We start from the raw sequence: 26119 nt of genomic DNA on the forward strand, positions 1-26119 counted from the left end.
TGTATTGGCTGCCTGTAACATTTTATATTGATTTGAGGACTCTTTTACATTCACTGTACTGCAATAATTAAGAGATCTTTGAGCATTTGATGAATGTTCTGTCATCCAATGTAGGTTACAATTAAAAATCCCATGGTTGTTTTGCATGTCTTGGTTTGATTAGCAGAACAATTTATAAGACTGCTTCTTGAAAATAGAATTAATTTTTCTAGGGACATCTGTGCTGATCTGTTGCTCATCTTATTTATAACAAAATTTAGATAATGTGCACACTTCTCCTTTTAAGTACCCTGAGCACTGGTAGTTTTGCTTGCATTTAGTGATCAGATTTCCTGTGGCTTCTTTTGTGGGTCCTGAAATTATAAGTGCATTTTTTTAATAAGACTTCAGAAATAGAAAGGCAAACATCAGTGAAAAAAACCCATTGTGTGCAGAAATACTACTATGAATATCACTTGCAATGGGAGACTTACTCCATCCTGAATAACTACCGAATTGTGGTTACTGCAATGTAAAATTGATGCTTCTGGGTCAACGACAGCTTATGTTGCCATGTGACACTTTGGTAACTGAGCCTTGTCTTTTTGTCAGGGAGGCTTTCACCTCCTCATGTTTCCTCTTGGTGGGTGAATGCTGAAGAGATCACTGTTTAATGTGGCAACAATTTCAGAGGCTCTTGGGAATCCTGGAGTTACAGTCTGATCGTGTCATCGTTCTTCTAGCTCCCAAAAGGGAGAGCTGCTGAACTACCAGGCACAGTGATGAAACTTGAACTTTGGCACATTCTACTTCCAGATAAATGACCAAAGCCAATCAAACTTGTCTCATGCTTTCATTTTGTTAGTTGAATGCCCCAAATCCCGGGAATGCTGGAGACTGAGGAGTGAGAGCCTCCTGAACTCCATGAATTCTCAGATTTTAGAAACAGAATGTCATTTTTCACTATCTGAATATGTGATCCTTAGTGAATGAGAAGAGAGCTTTGGAACAAAGAGGAAATGGCTGTATTTTTTTAATGGGAGGATTTGTAGGTATCGTCAATTATAATGGTTGCTATGTGAGAATGAGGGCTGGAATCCATTCCTGTGTTGCTATGTGACATCAGTGTCACACTTGATACCTGAGCAGTAAAATCACATATCCTATTTAAAATGCATTTCCAGATTTCACCCCATAAATAGAACCTTTATGGGGTGACTTAGAATTGAAGCCTCAGGAGCCAGCATCATTGCAATCAGCGCACACAAATGGGTTGTTACTTCAAGCTATGAGACAGCCTTGAGCAGAATCTCAAATCAAAGGAACTGTTGGCAATGTTATGCAAATGTCAGCCTGACAAAGGCTCATCCTTTTCCATGCTCTCATTGTGGCTTGCAGCAGGCATTGAAAGGATGGACAGAGCTGAACTGTGACTTCTTTTATTATTTTCATATAGCCCTGTATGAAAAAGTATTAACTTAACATGCTTAGATCAGACAGGAGCTTCTACGGTAATTGAAGTTTTACTTGGTGAATCTGAGCATTTAAACATCCTTACATGATTCACTGGTATTACCTGGTGTCAACCTTCCCATAGTTAGTGGTCACCATAGTGAGCCTTTGGACAACAGAGTATGTCTTTTGACTGTTTGCTCTGTGACTTACAGGACAGAGGCTAGCCTACACTAGTGTATATGAGTTCATATTTTAAAATCTGTTAACATGAAGGATTTTTGAAGGAAAATAGTTGGAAAATGTTGTTCCTCTGTCACTATTTTGTTTCTGAATTTGAAGGGTGTCAGTGACCTGTGTGAGGACTCAAAAGGAAGTGGTACACTGGAGGGGCTTTTTTTTTACAAACTGTGCTCTTAGTTCTTGAATGCTAGGTGAGAGTCAGCAAAGGAGGTTCCCCTTAAGGGAAGCAGTATTTCCCAACACATTTTAGGCAGAGAGCTCCTATTGCCTTGCGGTTCGGCCTTACTGGCTTCTATTCAGTCGTATAATTTTTATCTCTTAAGAGCTTTGCTTTCCAGCCTGAGGATACTGCAATGGAAAACTACTAATGCAAGTCAGACTTAATTGATTTTGGTGAGTGGAATGCTAAGGAGAAAGAATTTAAGTCTATTTGCCAGTGTCATTAGATGTTTCTGTGGTATATACCTCAGTGGTATGTCATGAGGTGTATATTGATGAATCTTGCTGAGTAGTTTTGAAGAGCTCAACTTCCACATTGTAACCAAGTAGCTTTCTGGTACCTATTTTCACAAGAAGTACTTAAGCTACTCCATGAAAAATTGATGGCAGCTGAAATGAACAGAAGGTACTTCATGTGCAAGACAGCTCCATTAGTAGGAGATGTATATTTTTGTGTCCATCCATGAAGTTAAGAGTAGCTCTGTGTTGCCCTTGATTTGCTACCCTTACGTTATCCAGGAAACACATTTTTTGACACCTTCACCAACTAAAATCATGCTATTGCCAGGATATGAGGGTTTTATTCTACTCTAAAATCTGGATCTTAAACTAGTTTCTTAAGCACATAAGAAACTGGAAATGAAAACTGACAACTGGAGACTGGAACAGCTCTGTGACTAGAGTGGATGAACTTCTAGTCCTGCTACTTGTTTGTAGTTTGACTTTGCAATCCTCTGAGGCATACAGTTCATTGACAGGTTTGCTTCTGTTTTTAATTGTCCAGCCTCTGTAGCCAGTGTTCAGTTTTCACAGGTAGTTACTGCTGTAACTTGTGTTCAAGTCAGTACGAGTTTTGCCACAGGACTGATGCCTCTTCTGCTCTGTTCATGTTTCTGTTGATCATAAGGGCAGCTCCTCACAAGGATGTTTCTTGTCATAATGTTTTTTCTGAAGGGTTTAACTTGTTGTTGTAGGTGGATTATTGCAAGCTATAAGTGGCAACATTTTATTGGTGATATTTAAATTCAATCTCTGCAAGTTTATCATTCTGTGTTTAAATTTAACATTGAACCGATTGTGACTAGAGAACAATAAAAATTAATCCCTGACACTGAAAGACAGTGACTTTTTCATCAATGAAAAAAAAGAGTTTTCTCTAAACAATCCTATGTGTTCTGGCAGGGGGTTAATTCCCTTCTGTTGGGCTAGTTGTGTTGATTTAAGAAGGTGAAATCTCTAGAAACATACACAAGAAATACAAAGAGTAAGAATAAGCTGGACTCTCAGGAGAGATGAAAAGGAAAAAAGAATCTCTTGATACTTCCTGTGAAATTCTTTACCCAAACAAAAGTCTTGGACAACTGAAGAGAGGGAAAGTGTAGAGAGGGTTAGAGGAACTGAAGGTGTATACATGTTTGAGTACTTGTTAATACAAAACCTCATAAGCCTTGGTATAAGCCATAGGTGTACTGGTTTCTATGAAATCCTTTTAAACAACTTCTGAGTTGCATTGGTGGTCTGACATGTGAGCCATGTCCCATGTTAAATGTCTTTCTGAGAAAGAGGTAGGTGGTGAGTGCTTAGCATGAGATATGGAGATCTAAATGCAGATAATACAGAGGTACCCAGAGAAATAGGTTCTGCCAGATCTTAAACTCAAGAGCATATCTTGCAGCAATGTGAACCAAAATGCATAGAAGAGTCAAGTGTGTCTGCTTATGAGACCTCCATAAACTAACCATATGGAGGCAGGGGTTGTGTTTCCTGTCCTCTTGAAGCCTGGGAAGAGACTGTTTCATCAGGAGAGCAGCTATCTTTTGATGTAGAGGTGATGCATTTGCTTTCCTTTTGCTTTAAACTAAACAAAACATCCTATCACATATTGTTAACCCCAAATCAAGGATGTTTTAACTGGTTTTATCAAAGAGTAAGAAGAGAAACAACGAAGCACAGAAATCCTGGTAAGGTATGTGAGTGTGTTCCTGGGCAGGAATATAACCTTTTTTTTTTTATCATGTCAAAGACAGCATTTAATTCCAGTTTAGGTAAAAGTTAATAAGTTCTGGGGCAACATTTAGGCATGTTCTACATTTCAAGCAAGAGTTCTCTGAAGTCACTCCAGTGAGATTTAGACTAGTTTGCATTCCAGTGCTGTCTTATGCCAGGGCAGTATGTGAAACTTTGTAAGGAGAAGCTAGCCTTCTACCCACCTCATCATTTCTTTACAGCTTTGCCTTTCTCCTTCACTCATATTCTCTATTGTTCCCTCTACTGTTTCTGGAAAAAGCTGAAGGAAAGAAGTTTGAATTCTGGGAAGGAAATTGTCACACTGTACCTCCTTCTAACAGGCCCTTTTGGATAATTGTGTTTTCAATGTGAAACATGTACATAGCTATCATAAATCTATTTTGACAAGAGCAGTGGGCTTGAGTATCTGTAACATGTCTTTGTCCACACCTATCTGTACTATGATTTTTTTTTTTACTTTTTTATCTAGTTTCTGATCAAAGTTCCTCTCATAATTACATGAAAAGATTTTCTGCCTATTCTGATTAATGTTCTATGTGTTTTACAAAGGGCTTTGAAATATTCTGATGTTTTGTATAGAGTTTGCTTTAACTACACCACCACTCACTTGCAAATTGATGATGATTTATTAAGCTTTTGCAGGAAAGATAAGAAAAGTAAGAGGCACTTAAAACAAATGTTCCTGTAATAGCCCTGTGGTTATTTTGTGGCTTTAGCATTCAGACCTCAAAATTTAGGTCTTCAAATTAAATGGAAATGATTACTAGATAAAATCCTTAGAAAATAAAAAATGTCACCAACTTCGTGATGGAAGAAAGACATTTCCTAGAAATTGCTCTGCTTCATTTGGGGATTAATGCTTAACATTATTTGTTATGGTAGTAAAGATATACGTTATTTAATTAAAAGTAGTGGATTTTGAAGAGAATGCTAGGATAATGGGAAGGTTTTGTAAGTATGAGACTATAATTAATCGTGTGGGTTCTGAACAGTCATTGCCATTAGCTTGCTACCTCCTGTGTAAAGTGCCAGCAGCACTGTCATGCACAAGAGGACCTTGGATCCAGGGCTGTGGGTTACATCTCAGGAGATTTCTAGCATCCCTGTATGCGTGGTTCACTCCTTTAAGAGTTCTGCCCTAAAGATAAAGTTTGGTTTGTGACAGTTCTTCTGTAATTAGAAGCATTGCTAGCAGCTCCAGGGCAAGGGATAAGATAAAGATGAGGTACCAGGCTGCCTCTACTTTCAGTAATTGACAAGACATCAGGAGTGGTGTGATGAAAGCTGTGTAAATTAGCACTATGATAATGAGCCAGACAGCCCATCAGTAGGAAAGGACCTGTCACCTTTAGGGCTGAGGTCAGCGCTTCTTAATTCTGTAGAATTATACCAGTTCAATCAGCATATGAATTTGAAACACATTGCTCCTTTATTACACAGTGCCAAGGAGGGAAGAGCAACCAATTAAACAGGAGTCAATAAAGACAGTGAGTGTAGAGTAATTCATTGTTTGTGGTGTCTCAGTCTGTGCATCAGTATTGATAATTACCCTTATTATGTCCTTCCATCTGACCAATGCAGCTTTTCAAACCAACAAATAGTATGTATTTTGGTGACAGTTTTGCAGGCCAAAATGACATTTCAGACTCTGTGTTTTTAGGCTACTGGAATGCAGACACAGCAGAGTTAGGAGAGCACCAAGCCTTTTCTCAGAATAGGGAAAGAAAGTAAACCAGAAGGAGAAGGAAAGAGAAGGGAAACTGAAAGACTCTTGTTAAGAATGTCTTAAGATCCCTCCAATGTGTACATCACAGATTGAGCCTTGTATCTATGTTACTGGAGAGAAGTCCTGGTGTAGGAAGTGGTACACTGCCCTCTTAATCTGGTTTTGTAGTGCTGAAGGGCTCGAGCAGCATGGCTGTGATATAGTATTGACACACTTAGGAATTCGTAGATTCTTTCTCTGAGAGTGTTCACTTTCAATCAATATGGTGAGTGACCGCTCCTTGTCTGTCTCTCAACAAGTTTTCCCACCTAATGGGCTTACACAGAACTAACAGCACTCTTCCTGTCACCCAGTTTTCTTGTTTGTAGCTCATACAAACTTCTGGGATGGATACTTGCTGAAGATCCCCCAGTGCAACCAGTCCATCTGCACTGACCTTTGAAACTATATGGTCATGCACTGCTTTACAGTAGTCTTTAGTAAAGGAGGCTCTGTCCTGTTCCTATATCTAGCAAGTAGTAATAAAATGCATTGCATTTACCGTTTTCTGCTTCAGTTGCTAGAAGTCCTAACACAAGAAATAGAACATAGACTTTTATAGTCTATGTAGACACCTTGCCTTATGTTGCTTTCCAGAGCAGTAAATGAAGCCAACAAATGTTTGGGTTCCTAGTTGGAGAGACTCAGGAATCACTGGAAAAGGATGTGAGCAGGCAGCAGCCATTTGCTATTGAGATGACTTACAGAGCCTTGAGGACTGCAGTCCAAAGAAAAAAATCAGCAATGTTACCAGGTATATACAAAGGGATTACAATGATAACTTCTTACAGGTTCCAAATCTAAAGGCAGTAGTAGCATGACAGACCATATTTTCTATCAAAACTGAAAACACAGCAAGCATCAGAATTGAGTTGTACACATGCACCTGGCTACAATGGTGATATGTTTCCAGTAGTGAGGCATTTTCAGTAGAGTGTGCAGGCATGTGCATTGGCCTGAAAGAGCTTTTGGATATTTTTGGAGGGGAATTAAAGAATAAGTAAATAAATACAAAGACTTCCTGCTGTGGTTTCTTGGCATTTTGTATGGATGTCTTGTATTGCCTACTTTCTCTCTTTAGTGGGTGGCTGACAGCAAGAGCAAGCCACTGTTCTTTGGCATGGCTGTTTTTATGTTGTCAGGATTATTGGTGTCAGCGTTGTACATTGGTTTTTCAAGGTTGAGTTAACTTAAAAAGTCATCAGGACACTTATTTCTTGTTTTGAAGAAAGTCATCCAGCAGAAGTTATGCCTTGTGGCTGCACTGAGGCCAACATGAAGCTGCATCAATGCAAAGCTTTTGCAAGTGGCAGAAATTCCTATCTGAACTGGAGTAAGCTTCTCCAATGCCAACTGAGGCTTGCATCAGTTTGTCCTGTGTACATTAGGGTAAAACAAGAAGAATGACTTGAGTCTGGCTGAGGATTGTCATAACCATTACCAGTTCCTCAGTGTAGGAAGGCCTGAGCTATGACTCCAAGTCTTTCCTATGCCTTAATGTGGAAAGCAGGAAGCATGCATCAGGAGTTGTCGACTCTTTACCCTGCTTTACACTGCTTTCTGCTCAATCTTAACAGTTACAAAGTGAGATGTGTCCCAAAGCTGAGGAGCCTAGTGTGCTCTTTGGAAAAAAAGAAACAACAATAGGGGAAATGAAACAGGTGGAACTATATAAAATAAAATATAGAAGTTTATTAAGTAAAAGGAAAATCCTCAGATTGCTGGGAGGCAGATCCCATATTTTGTTTGTAGATTCATCACTGCTGAACTGCTTGCTAGTTGTTCTAGTGTAGGAACAAACAGGCTGCCACCTTAACAAGATAAAAACCCCACAGTGTTGAAATGAAAGTAGTTCTCTGTACTTCAGTGTATGATACTTGTGAACCAGCAAGATGTTAGCCATAGGTTAAGCCTCTGTTATTTACTTTATAGTCCAAAAGTATACACAGTAGTAGATCAGTGTAGCAGGTTTTGTTGTTGCTTTGGTCTTAATACATGCAGAATCGTCAACTGTCCTGCTATACTGGGCTTCAAAGACAGGATGTAAATCTAAACTCCAGTTTAGGTCAAGCATTGCAGCTCCATCCTCACTGCATGCCAATTTAACCTGAGTAGTTTAGTTTGTTCTAGTGGAAGATGAGTGCTCTCCAGGATAAGTTTTAGAAAGCACAAAGAGAGCTGAGTAGCTTAGAAAGCTCTAATTTGTATTTAATTTGCTTATGTGTATTAACAGTAATACTTAGGTGAGTGGGCAATGAGACAGTTCAGGAAGCTAAGGTGGCTATGAGGGAATGATTTAGTTTTGGTGTGGTAAGTGGTTGTTTGAGTTATCTCAGCTGGCTGTAATCAGGGTGCAATTGCCTAACTGCATAAGCAGTGCAAGGCAGAGGATAGGAATGTGCAGCCAAGGACTGGGTGCAGAGTTGTGTTTGGTTGTTGTAATTGCCAGTGGAATCATGCCCTTATTTCCATCTTGCATTGCTTCTTTAATACCTAGGTTGGAGAACACCACAGGATAATTTTCACTGTCAATAGATTGAAACAGGAAGATAGGCTTTTGCCAGGTCATAGGAGAGCTGATCCCCATAGTACTGAGAGCAGGCAACTCAGCCTGGGCTGCTAGCAGAGAAGGAAGATTTGTAGCCCTAATTTTTACTCCTGTCTCAGCTTTATCCACTATCTGTAGTGCATTTAAACATAATTCTTTAACTTGTTATGTGGCTCAATTAAAAACAAAAACGACTTTAATAAAGGATCCTGTATTGAGATGATAGTTGGTGGAGCATCCAGAATTCTTTTCTTGGGATCCTCATTTTACAAGAAGGCTCAAACATGCTCTAAACTGAGGTTGCCTCTGTAAGCTGTCAGGCTCATTTTTATAAACACTTATTCCTAAAAAGCTTTTGTATTTATTGTATTTTCTATGGGAATGACCAACATGTTGAAATTCAGATGTCTAAATGCAATTTTTTAGTGTGCATTTTGCTTTTAAGTTGGCTTATGCAGTTGTGCTTAGGTATGCAAATTGAGCGTGTTTTTTCTCTCATCAGTTGGCTATTTAGGCAAAGTAATGTGAAAATACTTCCACAAATGGAGACTATTTACAATCCAAGACCTCACACTTTATTTTGTATAAGTAAAATTGGTTACTGTTTTAATACAAAACTGAGTTAAAACAGGCATTTATTTAATTGGCAGAACATGAAAGTCCAGCTTTATTTACGTAGGGAATTCCGAGCATCTGAATAGATACACCACAAGTCACTGGCAATCTTAGACAGTTGCTTTTATTAAATTCTGGGGTGTTTTTCCACTCTAAATATTTTATTACAAATAAAAGCCCTGCTATGTTTGAGCACTCAGTAACTGGCAATCAGCTGCGTTCACAGATGCGGTTAGGACTCTCGCAAAGGCTAAATTCAATCCAGTGTGTAAACGTGGTGGATGAAGTGTTAAATAAACTATTTGCTTTGGCCAGACATGGATCTGGGCTTTGGCAGCATATTTAGAGGTTTGTTCTTTGGACTGGTAGAGATGGGTCACTGGGGGAAGCAGTGCCTACAGTGTCTGAGGTGACTGGCGGTGGACTTGGATGAGGAGCTGCTGCAGTGACAGATAAGATGAATGGCAGGAGTATCGCCTCCAAAGGGAACTCCTTGTGTGGATTTCTTGGCTAGACAGTAGGTGCTACTATTCAGCTGCTAATGAAAAGGCAGCTGAGGGGAAAATATTTGAGAAGAGAAAATGGCAGCCTGAATGAATGGACTGCTAAATGCACCAGTCAGTGCACTGGCATGCTTGTGCTGTGATCAATGTCCTTTTCTTAGCAGGGACAATTCCTATGGCCAGATGGAGGTGGTGAGCAAAGTTGTATCTAATACTAGCTCCAAGTCTGCAGATGTGAAGTACCTGCATTAAAAACAGTTGTTCCAATTTTCAGAGGACTGTCCTGGTGATAGGTTCCCAAGCTGCTTTAATCATCCTTTTTGCAATGCAAGGGAGAAACCTGCAGCGTTACTGAAAAGAGGGCAGGTTGCAGAAACCCAGGTTGGATTGATGTGCTTCATGTCTCCCAGCAATAAAACTTGGTTGACTTGAGATGAAGGGAACTCAAATCTTAGCTGTTTTTCATTTAAAAGCATCAGAATACTTTGAACAAACTGTTTTGATCACAAAGCCACTTCTAGTAAAATTGAAATGTTAGTAATTCCTTTTAAGTTTTTCCATCTATTTGCACCTTTGTAAAGAAAGAGCAAATGGATACCAAAGCTATGTTTTTAGCTTTGCTCTAGAATATACATAAATTAGAAACACAACTGCTAGCTCACTTTCAACACCACCCTCCTAACACAGCAGGGAACACTTGACCCATCAGTTCTAAATAGCTCCAAATGAAGGTGACCTTTTAATATAGCCTGTAGTTGAGAGCCCTGTCCATCCTCATACATACCCAGGAGTACTAGCATGTCCTCACAAACATTCAAAACAAGTCAGAGGCCATGGGAATGCTGGGGAGGACAATCTGCTTGCTGGAGCCATTCAGTTCAGGGGTTGCTAGCAAGCTTCACTCTCTCAACTTCCCCTTTATGTTTAAAATATAATGGTCTAATTCTTTGCTCTGATTCAGAGGAAGCTGGAGTTTAAGACTGTGTGTGATATGATTGTGTTCTGCAAGAACATGTGTGCAGTGATGAAATGCCACAATGAGAGGGAGCTTTTCTTTAGTCTGTCACAACAAAATAAATGTACATGAAGGGGAACTATGAAACCCAGCTCTTTGGCTGGCTTGGGGCAGTAGGACAGACGGTATTTTTAGACTGTGCTCTTGTCTAGCTCTTTGACCCAGCAAAATGGCATAGTTTTCCACTTGTCTGAGAAGGAATGGAACAGGGTACTGTTGAGTATTGGATGCAATGAAGAATTTAGGTCTGGCTAGGCACCCCAAGCTGATGCTTTTTTGAATAGCTTAAATATTTTAAGCCTGTAAAACTGGGCAGGAGTCCTGACATGAATAAACCTTCTGAGGATGTTTCGGAGGTGCTCTGCAGACAGAGGTTGACTTCATACCGTTCTGCAGTTGGTTTGTGCTTCTGTGTAGAGGTTAGAGGTATAGTGCTAGTTGGGAAAACGTAGAAAAAACTTCAAGACCCATAAATGACATTTTCTGCCATCAGGGAGATTTCTGGTTTGGTTAAAATTTTGGCATCATGTTTCTTAATTAATTGAGGATTTTTTTCCTGCCTGTGTGGAAAGTTCACTCTTTGCTTATTACTTTATTTCAGTATAGGAACGATGTCTGGAAAACACTGCCTGCCATCACCATGAAGAGCTGCAGTCTAATGGTGCACACTTTAAAATGCTGTAGCAGATGTTGTTAGATTGGGCTCATCAGGTAGAGAAACTAGCTCATATTAGCTACCGTACTTGCAACAAGCAGGTTTTCATCAGCTAAACTGTTTGTTCCTGCTCAGAGCTAGTGGTGAAAAATGTGCTTGTGAGGTTAATTTTTCTAATTCCTCTTTTAAACCAACATGTAAAAGATACTCGTTCTGTTTTTCCTCTTTTTGTGTGTGTGTAAAGAATTGCAAATATATCAAGACAGATTTTGCAAGGTGCAGCTGTGTGCAACCCATCTTTCTCTGTGGGCAAGCATAATCAGCAGTTAGGTGTGAGCACTGACTGAGGGTAAAGCACACGCAAAGTGACAGCTCTGAAGCTGTTTTTCTTTCTTTTCTGTGGTAAGAGGTATAAATGTATTGTGTTTCTTTGAAAAAAAAAACAACCACCAAACCCAACTCTAAGTTTACAGCTTTTTTTCACTAGTTAGATTTAGTAAAATGTTGAAATATTTCCAGGCAACATGGTAGGAAATACTTCTGAGGAGAAATCCTAATGTAGTTGGAATCAGACAAGACTCCCTGGTTTGTGGGGTTTTTTTTACTTGTGCTTTTTAAAATTTTTTTGGTGTCAAAGTTGAGTGAAAAAGCCTGAGTGCTTGGGTAGAAAAGGTGTATTAAATGCTGGGTAGTTTTTGCAAATTTATGCCCTGTACTTAATTATAGAGAAGTTGGTGGTCTGCTCAGAGACCAGGAACCTTTCATTCCTATTTACAGCATGATTCTTTAGTGAATTATGAAATTGTAATACAGACAAATATTTAACTATGTAGCCAAAACATAGAAATGGATATCTCTGTGAACAGGTACTTTCTTTTCTCACACAATAGCATGGCCTGACCAGCAGTTTGTACAAAGACAATAAATGGGAGATGAAATTTTGCTTTTGTTCATTTCAGGGACAATGTGATGTGTTGCTTTGTCTTGTGATCTTTGCAAGGGAAGATAAAAATTCAGATAACCATTCTTCTTGAGATGAATTTTCCTTTCCTTACAGGTAAATCCCTGTAGAAGGTTAATCTTTTAGCTCCCAAATAAATGTACCCCAACTGCTGGTTTTATGAAGAGGGAGAATTAATAGTAGGGAGAGCTTGATATGCTGTTTGCTTCTTGCAAACAGCCCAAGCTGCCTGAACTATACATTGTGTGGTGTGTTCTGGCAGGAAGAGTTGATTCCATGGACATCAGCTCGTCCTGCCATTAACAGAAAAAGCTTGGGGCAGTCAAAATTCCCTCTTTTCCACTCCCTTCTCCTTCCTCTTCTGGGATTCAACTTCTTTTCACCAAATCACATAATTTCCCATGCATTTGAAGTTATTGGAAACCTTTCACGGGCTACAGAGAAACAGCCTCACTCCGTAGGCTCCAGTGGTAAAAATCCCAGAACATCACGGCCTTTGGTGGAGTCGGTACTGCCTCCACTCCCCATTGTCACACCACGGGCACTTGAGCAGATTTCTCCCAGCAGGAAATTTCAAGCTCCAAAGCCCAGGAATGCTAATGCTTGTGTGCTGCACCAGAGCCCCGGTGTCTGGCTATGAAGGGAGGAAAAGTTCCACAGCCTCAGCCATGGAGCCCATACAGACTCTGCTGCTCCTAAGGAACCTGGGGGAAGGTGACTGTGGTTGCTGCACACCTGATACAAACCCAGCATGCATGAGTCATGAAATGAGGTCGAATAGACATCTCCTTGAGAAGATACCCACAGGAGCAATGTCAATATTTAGATCCAAGCTCTGATGCTGTACTGGCTGATGAGACTGAGTAGGTATCAGCTAGATATAGACAAAATGTTCCTAGTGAAATAGGATCCTGGGATTTTGTTACATGGTTGCAACGTAGATCAAGTTTGTGGGTCACCCGAGATCATGGTACTTGGGCTCAGCATAGCTTTACAACGTAGTTTAAAACAAATGTCACTGAACCTGATGGCAGTAATCTGAACTGCTCTGCTTCAGTTAGCTCAGAGATTCAATCTAAGCTTGAAAATTTGTGTTCAGTATCATCACATAAACTCAGTTGAAAGACTAAGGGCCAGGTTGTCAGGTGGATCACCAACATGCAAATCAGTGAAGTCCTGTGGATTTACACTCTTCCACATTTTGGCAGTTGTATTTGCCTGACCATTCATGTGAAGTAAGATTGTTAATTTTGTGGCTCTGAAGTGATCAGTTCATTACACTTATCCAGAAACTGAGTTTGCAAGACAAGTTTTAACATTTTTAAAACTTATATCTATTCCCTATAACCTTAACCATATGAGGGGATAACACTGGTGAAGTCCTAGCCTTTAAAGAGTTCCACAGTGCAGTAAGATGATCACAATCATTTCATAATTGTAGAACAAGGAGAAAGACATGGGAAGGCCAATGAAAGGGAGAATATTCCAAAAGCTTGAGAGAATTAGGCACATAACTTTCTTAAGCTCCTCTGAAAATCCAAACAAAAACATTTTCTGTTGATATTAAAAATGGGCTGGAGTTGTACAAGGAAAGATATTCACAGGAGGGAATGCTTAAGCTGTGGGTCTGCAAAGTAGAAGAAAGGTTTTTTTCCCCTAAACCTACAATAATGATAATATTCACAATGAGTTAGGGGTAGTGTTGGAGAGGAGGGAGAGCATGAAGAAGAGTCAAGAGAGACAGGATACAGGACATAAGAAGAAATTAGAATTGAGTTGTTAAGGATTTCAAAGGTGAAAAATGTAGCTTTTGTTGGGCTCCGAAATTAGTTGGGATCTTCTGACCTGCTTGAGGATGCAAATGTTAGTGACTGAGGGGAGGAGGGAACAGCAGAGGTCAGGGCAGTGATAAAGGAGACAATGGGCCCTTCTGCAGCAGCAGCCTCTCTTTCACTTCGCAGAAAGTTTTTTTTGTAATTCAAATGAAAACAAACCCTCCTTAAGAAAGGGATCTCTCTTTGGAGTGAGAAACACTGCAACATATTTCACTCTCACTTCCCTTTGGTTTCACCTTCCTTCATCGGTCAATGCATGAATGAATTTGGTCTGACTTTTTTCTTGTTGCAGAATTCTGGTATAAACATCAGCACACTGGAAATGCAGATATAGCTGGGATCTTTTTGGAGCTTTCTTTGTAAATTACTTCTGAGAAGTGCTGCTATTCAGTATTCACTTGTGAGGAATCCCAGAATACTACCATGCTGAGAATGTCTGTGTGCATTAATTTTGGCTGTGTTAACTCACAGTATCTCCATGTTCATAGCATCCATGCTGAGAGACACAGTCACTGGTTCACTTTTAGAAGTGATTCAGTAACACTCATTGCCCTGGAACATTGTGTTTGCAGATGCCATGAAACCGGTACAGGCAAGGAGGGTGGTCTAATCTAACAATGTCTCCCAGAGTCTCTTTTCATGGAAAGAGTAAAGACTCTTCTAGAGGGTAATTCAGCTGTTCTTAAACATTACTCCTACAGTGGAGTGACTCATTCTCTGAAGTTGACTTCCAATGGCTTTCTGTTGTAGAGAGAACCTGTATTACTTAGGGTAGGCTTCACCTTTTAGGTGGGTGCAACTAGATGAGGCGAATCCTAGCCACTGTGGTTTGTTGACAGAAACTATTCTGTGGTGGAGCCATATCAAAAGAATCAAAGTAAGTAAAAAGTAATTGGAATGTCTGAGTCCCTCAAGCACTACTGAAAATCCCAGTGCTATGCAATGCCAGTGTTTCGCAATTGTTTTTTATTATCTTTGATGTTATTAAACAGCATAACACTCAATGGCGAGACAAATGTAAGATAAATCATCCAAGCATGGTCATAACTGCATGAGCCTTAAAGTGCAGGATTGGTTAAGGACAAATGAGTTTGATTTTTTTGGAAATGTCTCGGGCATATAACTTACATAAGCAGAGACTATTTCTTTTGTGTATTGTATAAAGACACAATTTTATTTATTCCAGCATTTTATTAATATATACACTTGTATCATTTTAAACAGCTGAGTTTCTGCATGCTTCCCCATGTTTCATTTACGATTTCTTGGGATTCACTGTGTGTCCAACTAAGAAGTGGGAAGGAAGTTTCAAATTGCCACGAGCAGTGCTTAGTTAGTACTTATTAAATTACCAGTGTCAGTTGAGGTTTTTGTAATATGTGTCAGTGTACTTATTGCTTTAAATACCTATACAATTATAAGAAATATCTGTTGAAAGTTTTGCTTCAGATAAAAACATCTCTTTCCTGTGATACGTTTGGATTTTGCAACTGAAGCTGCATTTGTTTTCTGATGGTCTTTGCAGTTTCACCTGAGATGGGCTCTACTTTTTTATTTTCCACAAATGGTCATGCAATCTTTTTAGGAAGAGATAATTCTTACTGCTGCATACATTCTAAGTGACAACACTGGAATGAAAAAAGTCTTATTAAAAGAAAGAAGAGTGGGGTGGGGGGATGGAGTTGAGACTTAGACATTGTCCCCAGGGACATGGGAGTAATAGTTCTGAAGACAGAGATCTTTATATTTGCTTTCAAAAATAGTAAAATTAGTATCATAGGCCATAGGTGATCAGTATAAGTAGTTCACCTCATTTCATGTCTAATATAGCCCAAGATTATGCAGGGCCGTAACCTTTGGAAAAGATGTGTCATGTAAAAACTGTACAACAGAATCTGCTTGACCTTCTGCTTAGCAGCAGGCAGTGGAGCAAGCTTACAGTTCAGACTGCCTGAACTGTCTGCAGAAGTTGTGGTCAATATTCCATGACATACATGACTTTTTTCTTTTTAAATCATCTTGGTTAGCTGATAGTTTAGTTCCTCTTAAGGGGATAGATAAAAAAAAAATAAATACGTACCAATAAGCTTTGAGGCTTTAAAGCAAATTTGATACACAGGAAGCCTGAAATTAGGGCAATAAAAGATATTTCTGATGCGATTTCCTCTTACTAAACACCTCTCCCTACCAGTTAAGTCCCTGTTCAGCTGTTTGCTGATGAATTAATCTGGCTGTAGCTCTGAGCTGCTTTTTGCAGAGTTGCTCTCTATCACAGCTGTGGCTCTTTATTGTTTTAAGAGGATCTAGAGACAAATATTCTTCATAGGTAAAATAGTCTGTGCAGGAATTTCAGTATAATGCACTTATCTGATGCTTAAGTTCTTTCTTCCTTTGCCAGACAATGGTAATTTAACATGTGTTTTTATAGAAATCTTAATATAGCAGACAGTAATTGAGCAATGAGTGAATATGGGATTGCCAGTTTACAGTGTAAGAGCTACAGTAACATACTCTTTAAAAGTAGTAGAGTTGCTTCAGTCTTGCTTCACTTTCCATGTGTAATGCTAGTGATGTCAAAGGAATTGCTTCTGATTTCCAGTATTCTAACTGAAATTTCACAGCTGAAAAACTTGAACCAGTCACAGTATTCTACATGTATGTGCTGGCTTTTGTCCAAGAAGGTAAGAAATGTTTGAAACCCAGTTATATGTATGTCTCAATGACTTAATCTATTTCTAAAATCCATCTGTCTGGATTTAAATCTGTCTTGGTTAACAGTGCATGCTGTTGCAGACCTCTCTGGGAACAACAGAACTGAAGTAGGTTCACCGCCACTTGCAGTGACTGAATTCCCAGTTGGTGGGTTACCAAAAGCCGTGGTAGCATTCCGTGAAAGGTCTGCCTTCAGGTATTTAGCCCAGGGAGGGTGTGGAGTCTCTTTCTCTGGAGGTTTTCAAAACCCATCTGAACATGTTCCTGTGTGGCCTGATTGAGGGCTAGATGAGCTCTAGAGGTCCCTTCCAACCTTTACCATTCTATGGTTTACAGTATGGTGGAAATGCTGAAAGACTTGGTTTTCCATAGAATTGCACACTTAGTTGTTATGAGGGGGGAAAAAAGAATGCCATCTGTGATGGGATTTATTTTGTATGAATAGCCCTGTACAGTCATTGTTACATTATTTTGAGATTATTTATTGCATTGTCTTTCAGCCTTCAGTGCAGCTGAGAACTGCAGTTAACATGTAGGATGCAGGATATTTATGTTTCCTGTCATTTGTGTGGAGCTTTGACTTATAAACTGTGTATCTGATAGCAAAAGAACATGATCAGGATGACAAGGTTCAAAGCTAACAATTGAGTAACGTGAGCAAGGATGCACCTGCTGTTAAAACACAACCTTCAGCAAACATTCATTTTAAATTGTCAGACTATTTCAGTAGAGCCATGTTCCCACAGGACTTTGGAGTTACTTTGCAAAAGACAATGGAGCTTTTTGGTATCTCGCCTGTACTGTGATGGAGGCAAAGGGTTATAGAACAGCCACGTTTAGTGCAAGATTCAAGTTATTAAAAATAAAAGAAATTAAAGCTATGCTTGCGGGCTCTTGTTCAAATCTCTGACAGGTTTAACTCTGTATTGTCAGAGACAGATTAATGTGTTGCTCCTATGCCGTAGTTGCAAGGTGAAGACGCTAGTGGTGGTCAAAGAATGAAATTCATTGTCCATGTTGCCTCTTCCTTCTTCACTGTGAGCACATTGTCTTGGAATCAAAGTATCTGCACATGCAAGAAGGCTTAAACCATCACACAAATGTAAACCAGTTTAGTAATTTTAATGCATCTGGATCCCTACATTGTTCTGAATCAGCCCTGATTACTGATGAGTTTAACAAAATTGTCTCACTTGTAAGAGCAATACGAAATTCCAGTCACCTGTTCAGAAAACGGGTTTCACAGGGTTGTGCTTTCATATACTGCTCCTTCTGGGTATGGTAGCCAGTTGCCTCATCACTCTTTGTCTGTTTCTGTTCTCCCTTTTGTTTCCCTCAGGGTTATTCATAGTTTGCCTGCCTTACTGTTTAATCAGAAATATCTTGCTATTTATAAACATTTGAGGAACTATCTCTATTTGACGAATTTTGAGAAGGAGCAGGAGCAAACTGTCACTGTCCTGTGCCTGTTATTTGCTGTGTATAATTTATGCTACATATAAGGTAGTAAACAAAGATTTTTTCCTATTGAAGTTAAGGCTACAAGTCAAAATTCAACAAGTGCCATTTGAAAAGCATTTGAGAGAAATCCCAGTTGTTTCAATCTATGTTACAGTCACTCACAATTAGCAAATTCTTTCCTTAAAGTATGCTTTGTGCTTTTGTGGTCCAGAGGTGTGGCAAAGGCACTCAGAACAGTAGATTGTAAGGATAGTGAGCTGACAAATGAAACACCTTCATGAAAAAATGAGCCTTTAAAAAATATTTATTTACTGAAATGTACTCTAATACTTGAATTACATTCTGGATTTAAAATGTGTTTGTATTAGTATTTATTGGAAGGACCTTACCTTACCCAACATGACATGATACAGAAAGGAAGCATTTCACTCTGTTCATTCTAATTTGTCATAGATCTGCTTGAGTCCAGCAAAGCATTTGTACTGTAAGACAAACTATAAACTGTGTTTATGCATGACATGAAGAGGATCAGACATGGCCTGCTGAGTTTGGAAGCAGCAGACCTCTAGGGCAACAAGTCATAGTGCACAAATAAATGTTATGTTGATTCAGTAGCAGAATTTTAAACAAAAACAAATCCTTTGTGGGCTGTTTTCCTAATGATTAGCACATACACGTGGAAGATTAAACCTTCACAGACTTTTGTCAGGAGAATGAAAATTTATCAGCTTGGTTTCCCATTTTTTCCCTTCCTTGTGCTGTGACCTGTTTTTATTCTGGACCCATGGGCTCTACCAGTCCTTCTCTCCTCTTCTGTTATGCAAGCAGTAATCCATCATGCAGCTTGGGTTGCTCAGAGACCTGTCCCACTGTGAGCACAGCAGGACACTATGGATAGCAAAAGAGTAATTGCAGCATCTATGATGATAGGAAAGAAAGATGTCATGTTATCTGCCATCTTTTTATCTCTGTTTTTTGTGACATCTTTTACCTTATATTAGTTCTGACCTGTGTACAACAAGGAAGGACGGGGGTATAGTCTACTTTTAGTGCCTGTTCATCTCTTTCTAGCTCTTTAACAGTGTCTTACTGATCTGATGTGCAATTTTTGTTTCAGTATAATGTGTATCATGAGCTACTGTCCTTCCCTGAATCCCCAATAGTCTGTAAGTGCAGGAAAGCAACAGCACACCACAGGAGAGAGTTCTGCTTTTGTTTGTGGTGAGGGATTATGATTGTCCTGCTGTGTCCTAGGAATGATTTTCAGAGTCTCTAAGTCCTAGGAGTGTTTCATAGAGCTCCCAAGAAAGCTGACCACTGTGCTTCCATAAATCCCTGGAGGATTGTGAGTTTATTTTTGCAGATATAGAAAGTGTTGCAGATGAGGAGAGTTACACTGAGGAAACCCTTGAAGTTCCTCATATAAAGTGCCAAAGACTAAACCTCTCGAATTCATATATGAGTTGTGTAGAGTATGAGGAGGTTGGAGCAGCCAGAGGGAGCATTTGCCTCAATAACTTTTTAGGTGGTTGGAAAAGCCTTTACCCCCTTCAACTACTTCCTCTTTCATAACAATGTTTTGGAATATAAATAAGATTGAGGCATGGCAAGTTTTTCAGTATTTACCACCACCCCCCTCTCTCTTTATTCATCACCTTTATCATGTCCTGGCTCAAATAACTTGTCTGATTTTCCAGATAAACCTACAGGTTGAATAAATTATCATATATGTCCCTGCAGCTATGTTTCCCAAAGACAGCTGCAAACTATTTGTGTAATGGGTCTTAGAGCCTGTGTCACCAGGCAAATAGAGGGATGGTGTTTGGTACAGGTTTGCCTAGTAAAACTGGTAGCATAAAAAAAATTACTTGAGAAGTTTGAAAAACACTGACCTGAGTGTCTGAACAACATCTCTGGGAAAAGGACTGCTTTTTTCAAGCTAGAAGTGGTTTGGAAGGAAAGTGGTGTTGTCATGTGAACAAGACATGCAACATTAGCTCTATGAGCTGCTGTTTAGTAGCTTGTGTTTATCATGCTTTTTAATTGGAATGACTATATTGCAAACGTTGCTGTTTGCACATGGGAAGGTATTCAAAACTAGAGAAAAAATAGTTCTGCATGCACTAAGTTTTAATATGTTTTGGGGGGATTGCATTTGGGAAAGTAAACTACTGAACTTTTAGGACCAAAGTCTCTTGTAACTGCCTTATTATTGCGGAGAGACTGCTGTTCATGCACATCAAGACAAAGCAGAGGCTGTAGGAGATTTGAGAAACTATCCACAAAGTTGACTGCCTCTTTCCCTCTTATGTCTTTCATCCTTTCTACTTTGTCCCAGCTTCTATGCCTTTCTCATTTTTGTTTGATTTTTTTCTGGCTCCTTTTTGCACGCTCACATTAAATGATCTTTTCAGACAAGCGTCACACAAAAGCTGTTTTTTAGATTAACACAGACTCTGCTTTTTTATTGACTCGCCTGTAACAGATAATGTGATTTGCACTTCTGCTTACCAGCTTTCTATTATTAGACCTACCACACTAAGACTAATATGCAGGTAACTATTAGTCACCAGTGGAGCTGCTAATTATGTAGGTTAATTAGTCATTCCAATTGGGTTTGTTGTCTCCAAACAGAGATGTGGTTAAAGCAAGGAAAAGTCTGCTCGACTTACTTTTTTAGAATGAGTGACTTTAATTTGATGTGCTACCTTGTGTAAATCAGATGCCCAATTATTAATGTTCAGATATCACACCCAAAACTGAAGTGGGAGGGCAACAGCTATTTCTGTCAATTCTCCTGCCGTTAGTCATCACGCTGAACACTTCATCTCAGACAGTTCCCTGGCTGTTGCCAAGGTGCTGGGCAGTACATTAACATTGCAGCAATTCCTGGCCAGATTATTGGCAAGGTGGACTGGCTGGTTCTTATAAAATGTGTCTTCTGATTCTGGCACACATATCCTGTCCTTTTGATGCAGGAATCCATTCTTCAGACTTCGTAGTCCATGCAACCTGCTTCAGGCTCTCCATATCTAGCTGGGATCTAGCCAGGATCTCCTTCCTGTTTAGCAGTACAGGGGGAGCAATGTGGTTACAGTCCTTAGTATTTGTTCAAAAGCAGGTTGAGAATCCAGAGCAAAAAACAATTGTGGGGTCCGTGTGTCTCACTAATTAAGCTCTTTTTTTAATTGGTGCTTGTCCTGTAAAGTGGGAAGGGATGACAAGTGACAGACAGCCGTGGCTAAGCAGGAACAGAGATGTGCCCTTTTTAGTGCTGGAAGTCAGAGAGAGGGACATGTTCACTTGTCTTCCAACTGGAGACCAGGGCATTCCATAAGCTCTAGGTTTGGTTCAGTGATACTACTTCTCACTAGGTTGTAAACTGCTGCCAATCCCAACAGGGCAAAAGGAAAAAAGAAAAAGCTGAGTGTGCATCAGTTGACATGGGCATTGTTCAGGAATAGTTCAACTTTTAAAAGCTTTTTGCTATCCATCTGTAACAAAGCTGCTTTGTACTATAAATACAAGTAAATGACCCTCTTCTCCTTTCTGTCTCAGGTGGGTAAGAAAAGTTCCTTTCTTCCTTGTTCACAGCTCTCCCCAGGGCTCACTCCTTTGTGTGGGAGGCAAGTTAAAAATCACTAACAAGAACAGAGAGGAAAGCCTTCTACCCTTCTGAGCATAGGTCATGTAGTTTATCACAGCAGATTCTATTCTATCCTTACTGGCTTCCCTTCAGTCTCACCTGCAGGTATTTGCATTCTCTCCACTGATGCCTGTGGAATGTAAAATTGCCTGCTCTTAGTTCAGAAGTGCCCTTTAGCCAATAGTTGCTAAAACATTGATGACTTAAGTAGAAATCCCATGCAGTGTGCTTTGCTGAACCCTTCTCACTGAATCCAATACTTTGCAGATATGTTCAGTGCAAATGACACTAAGTCCTGACTTGCAGTTGTGGTTTGAAGGCTGATACTCAATCACTGTCCATTTGTGTGTGTCCTGGAGCTTTTTGATGGAATTTCCAGTAAAACTAAAGATGTGCAGAACTGAGGGAAGGGGAAACCTGGTCCAGGTGAAAAGTTTCAGCATTGTTTTTTCTGGTTTTAATTAAAGGAAATACAGCAAACAGGATAATGTGTCCCAGGTGCTGTCTGGTGATTTCCATTTCCCTTCACGTGTTGAGTCTGTTGAACTTGTCCATAACTCTAGTTCATAGCTCTGACATCGTTCAGCTCCAGCGGCCTGAATGTCCTTTTGTCATTCTTTGCTGTCCTTTTTGCTGTCACACGTCCTGATGTGTGTCAGGCATGCTGCCTCACAAAGTCAAAACATCTATATCTTAGAAGGGAAATCTTCAAAGGAGAAACAAACAGACCCTCACTGTAGTCTATTGGTTGTAACAGATAAGTAATAGTTTCAACAGAGGGAAGACATTTATTGCCAGGCAGAGCCCAACAGCACTGTAGAAAATGCCTTTCTTGTTGCCCTGAATGCAGCCCTGAGTCTAAGAACTGTGGCAGTGATTTGGTAAATGTTTACATTCTTTCAGTCTTAAAGGTAATGAGCTGCACTGTGTTGATGGGAACCTAGAGGATATAAAAGAGTGAAATATCAAGCCATTTGAACATAATATTCTTCTGTGTCTTCAGGCATTTCTTCACCGGATCCGCCAGAATGCTGTGGACAAGGCTGAGAAGTACATAACAGAGGAGAATGTTAAGGTAATTCTTCTATCTTCCTCATTTTCTTATTAGGGAAAATGATATGTAATGAAAGGTTAGATTGAGGGATATGGATATCAAATATCCTCCTGTCGTATTGATGCATATTGTATAAACTGGTTCCCTAAGGAAAAGAGGCCCATGTTGACAGTTTTATCTGTCAATCTGTTTGCCCATTTGTATAACTGTCATCTTCCACCAATTTTTCTTCCCACCAGCTAATTTCAGTAAAATTTGACAGCAGTGTGGTGGTGTCAGAGATACTAACTTTTGGCAAGATTTAGGAGATGGTGGGTAAAGGATAGAGAAGCCTTTTCAATGTCTTTCACAGAAAAGACAGGGAATGCACAGCCCTTGTCTATTTTGCTTGACAGTGTTCAGTTAGCCAGTTTGCATCTGCTGTCTTTTACAAACCTAAAATTAATAGGTGTTATGAGGAGGAGGCAAGACTATTCCTATGTGTTCTAGAGGAAGGGAATTTGGATTCTTATGAGAGGATTAAGGAATACTAAACCCTTGTGTGAGGAGATGCGTAAGTGAATTTTGCACTGGAAAGAGATGAAGGATGTAGAACACAGAGCTGTGAAGTACTAGCATCTTTAGTGCCCATGGTCACAGGCTACCTTGTTGTTTGTTATTCTCATCAACACAAGAATCACTTTCTTGTAGTAATTTGGCTTAAAAACTCTCCTTGTGCTCATATGCATGTGAAACCAAAACCGTCTTTGTACCCATATGCAAGTGAAGCCTGATGAACCCTGGGACAGAGTGAAGTTTGTTTGCCATTAGAGGCTCACTTATTGGGCTTGTGTTTGATCCTGTAGCTCAGGAATCAGCAGAAGCTTTGCCCTTTGCACTTGTGGGAGCAGTACACAGTAATAATCGGTATTTCACATCAGCCAATGCTACTGCAGCTGGCATGTGTGTTCCCAAGGCTGGTTCATCCTTTTTGCATCCTAGGATTGTCTGAATGTATAGAGCCCTAGCAGAGCTCTAGCCTCCGTTTTTGCTATTCATTCTACAGGCTAGCAGTACTGGCTGGCATCAGAAGGGGCTGGTAACAAGATGGCTTGACAGCTTATGGAGCTAAGCCTCTTGCTGTCTTCAAATCTGGAAGTCCCCACTTCCCAAAATCTCACCATCTAAAGTCTGAAGTAAGTTTGGGGGTAGCAGAAGACCAAGTAGATAGGTGATTAGTTGTAACAGATCTCATATGCAGAGAAGTGTGCAAAAAGTAAGCTCTACATGAGAAATATACCTACACAACTATTTACCAGTTTGATGAGCAGCTGCAGATGTTGATGAAAGTTATTATTCCATCATTATTCATATATCACAAAAATGAATATTAATTGTAACTGCCACATAATGAGATTCGGTGCTCACAAAGCCTGTGCAAAGGAATCCATATTTTCCCTGGTGATGTAAACGTATTTGTATTCAAAGTTTCTGCACACTCCTCTGGGGAAGTACAACTTCATTTCTGTGTCATTCTTGAAGTGTCTGGGGGCTTTTTTTGAGGCTACTGTGAGACCTAATTTATTCTTCTTATTATAATACTCAGCTTTCAATAACAGCACTTCTCTATAATAAAGGACCTATGCCTATTGCTGGTGAAATAGAACCACAAAGACACACTTTTCCTGATCAGAATCAATATTATTTCCCTCTCCTGTCTTCTCCCCCTACCCTAAATAATTTCATTGTCTTTCCTGAAACTGAAATACATTTGTTCTTTCTTTCCTTCTTTCTCCTTCCTTGCTGGTAGTGGCAGGACAAAGGCGATATTGGGACTTCTGATAATTCTTCCTGCTAATGTTATGTATCTTGAGTCACCAGAGCGCTGTAAGGTGTCTGTCAGCAGCAAAGATGGTAGCAGAGACTGTATAGATGATTTGGCAGCTTATGTAAGGAGAAGCCTGTCTTTCCCTTTCTTTTTGCAGCAGAAACGTCTGGAGGAAAATACAGGGTATTCTGGCAGCCAGTCTCCTCTGAGCAAACGGAGAAAGTGTTTTTTTAGGATAATTTGGGTTATTGCTCCCAGTATTATTTTTGCAGGTTTCTCCTACATCTGGTGCTAAGCACTGGAGATTTCAGTAATCTTTGGCCACCGTATCCCTTTCCAGAAAGGTCACAATGAGTCCTATGCCAGACCCAGATTTTACAAGGACTCCAGTACAGCTGCAGCAACATCATAAAAAAAAGTTATTAGTTTATTTCCTGCCTCATGTGGGAATAACTCTATTGATATGTTAGTATTATGCTACATTCACAGCAGGGCATTGATGTAATTTTACTGATACAGTAGACTGAAGGCAGTGCAACTTAAGTGTGTATGCATGGTGCCAGACATAGATTCTCACGTGAGGCTTATAAATTATAACTGTATATTAGATATAGAAGCACATCCAGTCATGGATTCTGTGCTGCCTTGATTTTCAACCGACTCTCTTTATCTGTCAATTCTTCTGTAAGCAGAGCTATACTGACCACCATGGAATTCATTAGATTACACAGATATTCCTTAGATCAAAAAATACCCCCTGAAGACTGCTTCTGAGGATAAAACCATCCCTGACAGATGTTTTTCCCTTAATTGTTAATCTCCCTTTGGCACAGCTTCTGGAAAAGCCATGTAGACAGAGGCTACTGTGTCATCACATCAATTTCAGCCATGTGACAGAACCATCCTATATGTTGCTTGTATTATCATGGGAAGTTTTCAGGAAGCAATCAAATGGTCTTAGCTCTCTGTCCTTTACTTTGATTCAGACTTCATCAGTGCAAATCCAGTGTATTGGAATCTTTTAATTTATTCAGAGCTAGAAAGGAGCTCTGAGGCACAAGCAGGCTCTGCTTTGCACATGCAGCCAGATTGCAGGAGGAGTTTGACAGAAATACTCTGCCCATCATTTAACAGGAGTTGAACCTGGGTACATGCAGAGGGGAAGGTACCTTGAATTCCCGATATTATCTACCCCTGCAAAACCAGAGAGAAACTGGCTTTAATCCAGGAATTGTCATTTCCTGTCTGTAATGATTAGACTTAATGTGCAGATTATTGTTTTTCTGAATTAGTGCCACATCACTGGCTACTAGGCTGAGTCAGTGTCAGGTCTGGTGAATAAATTCCTTTGCATAAAGTTGAAAAGCTTATTATTCTGATAAGGCACTTTGGGAGGTGCTGGAAGATGTTAGGCAAGCATTTTACACTATTCTCTACTCCTATGAGTGAAATGCTAAATCCTATGTGGCAGAGATTTGGTCACTTATTTATAGGTACACCTTTGTGTGTGATAGCTTCAAATCCCTTTCTTCCACCAAGTTATTTATAAGGACATGGGAAGGAAACGCCAATGACTTCCTGCTTCTGTCTCCTGGAGGGTGAGTTTGGTCTTTGATTCCAT

The 26119-nt window shown here is 39.8% G+C and overlaps 1 protein-coding gene across 2 annotated transcripts in view; it reads left to right on the forward strand.

The window, feature by feature from the left end:
- The window catches only part of PREX1 (phosphatidylinositol-3,4,5-trisphosphate dependent Rac exchange factor 1), a 149071-nt gene that overhangs the window by 35038 nt on the left and 87914 nt on the right, over positions 1-26119 (forward strand). For both annotated transcript variants that reach the window (XM_062008779.1, XM_062008780.1), the window contains exon 2: positions 22641-22712. In XM_062008779.1, the coding sequence (XP_061864763.1) occupies positions 22641-22712 (72 nt within the window). The remainder of the gene's footprint in view (positions 1-22640; positions 22713-26119) is intronic.

The sequence above is a fragment of the Colius striatus genome, chromosome 16, assembly GCF_028858725.1.
Source record: "Colius striatus isolate bColStr4 chromosome 16, bColStr4.1.hap1, whole genome shotgun sequence".
NCBI lineage: Eukaryota > Metazoa > Chordata > Aves > Coliiformes > Coliidae > Colius > Colius striatus.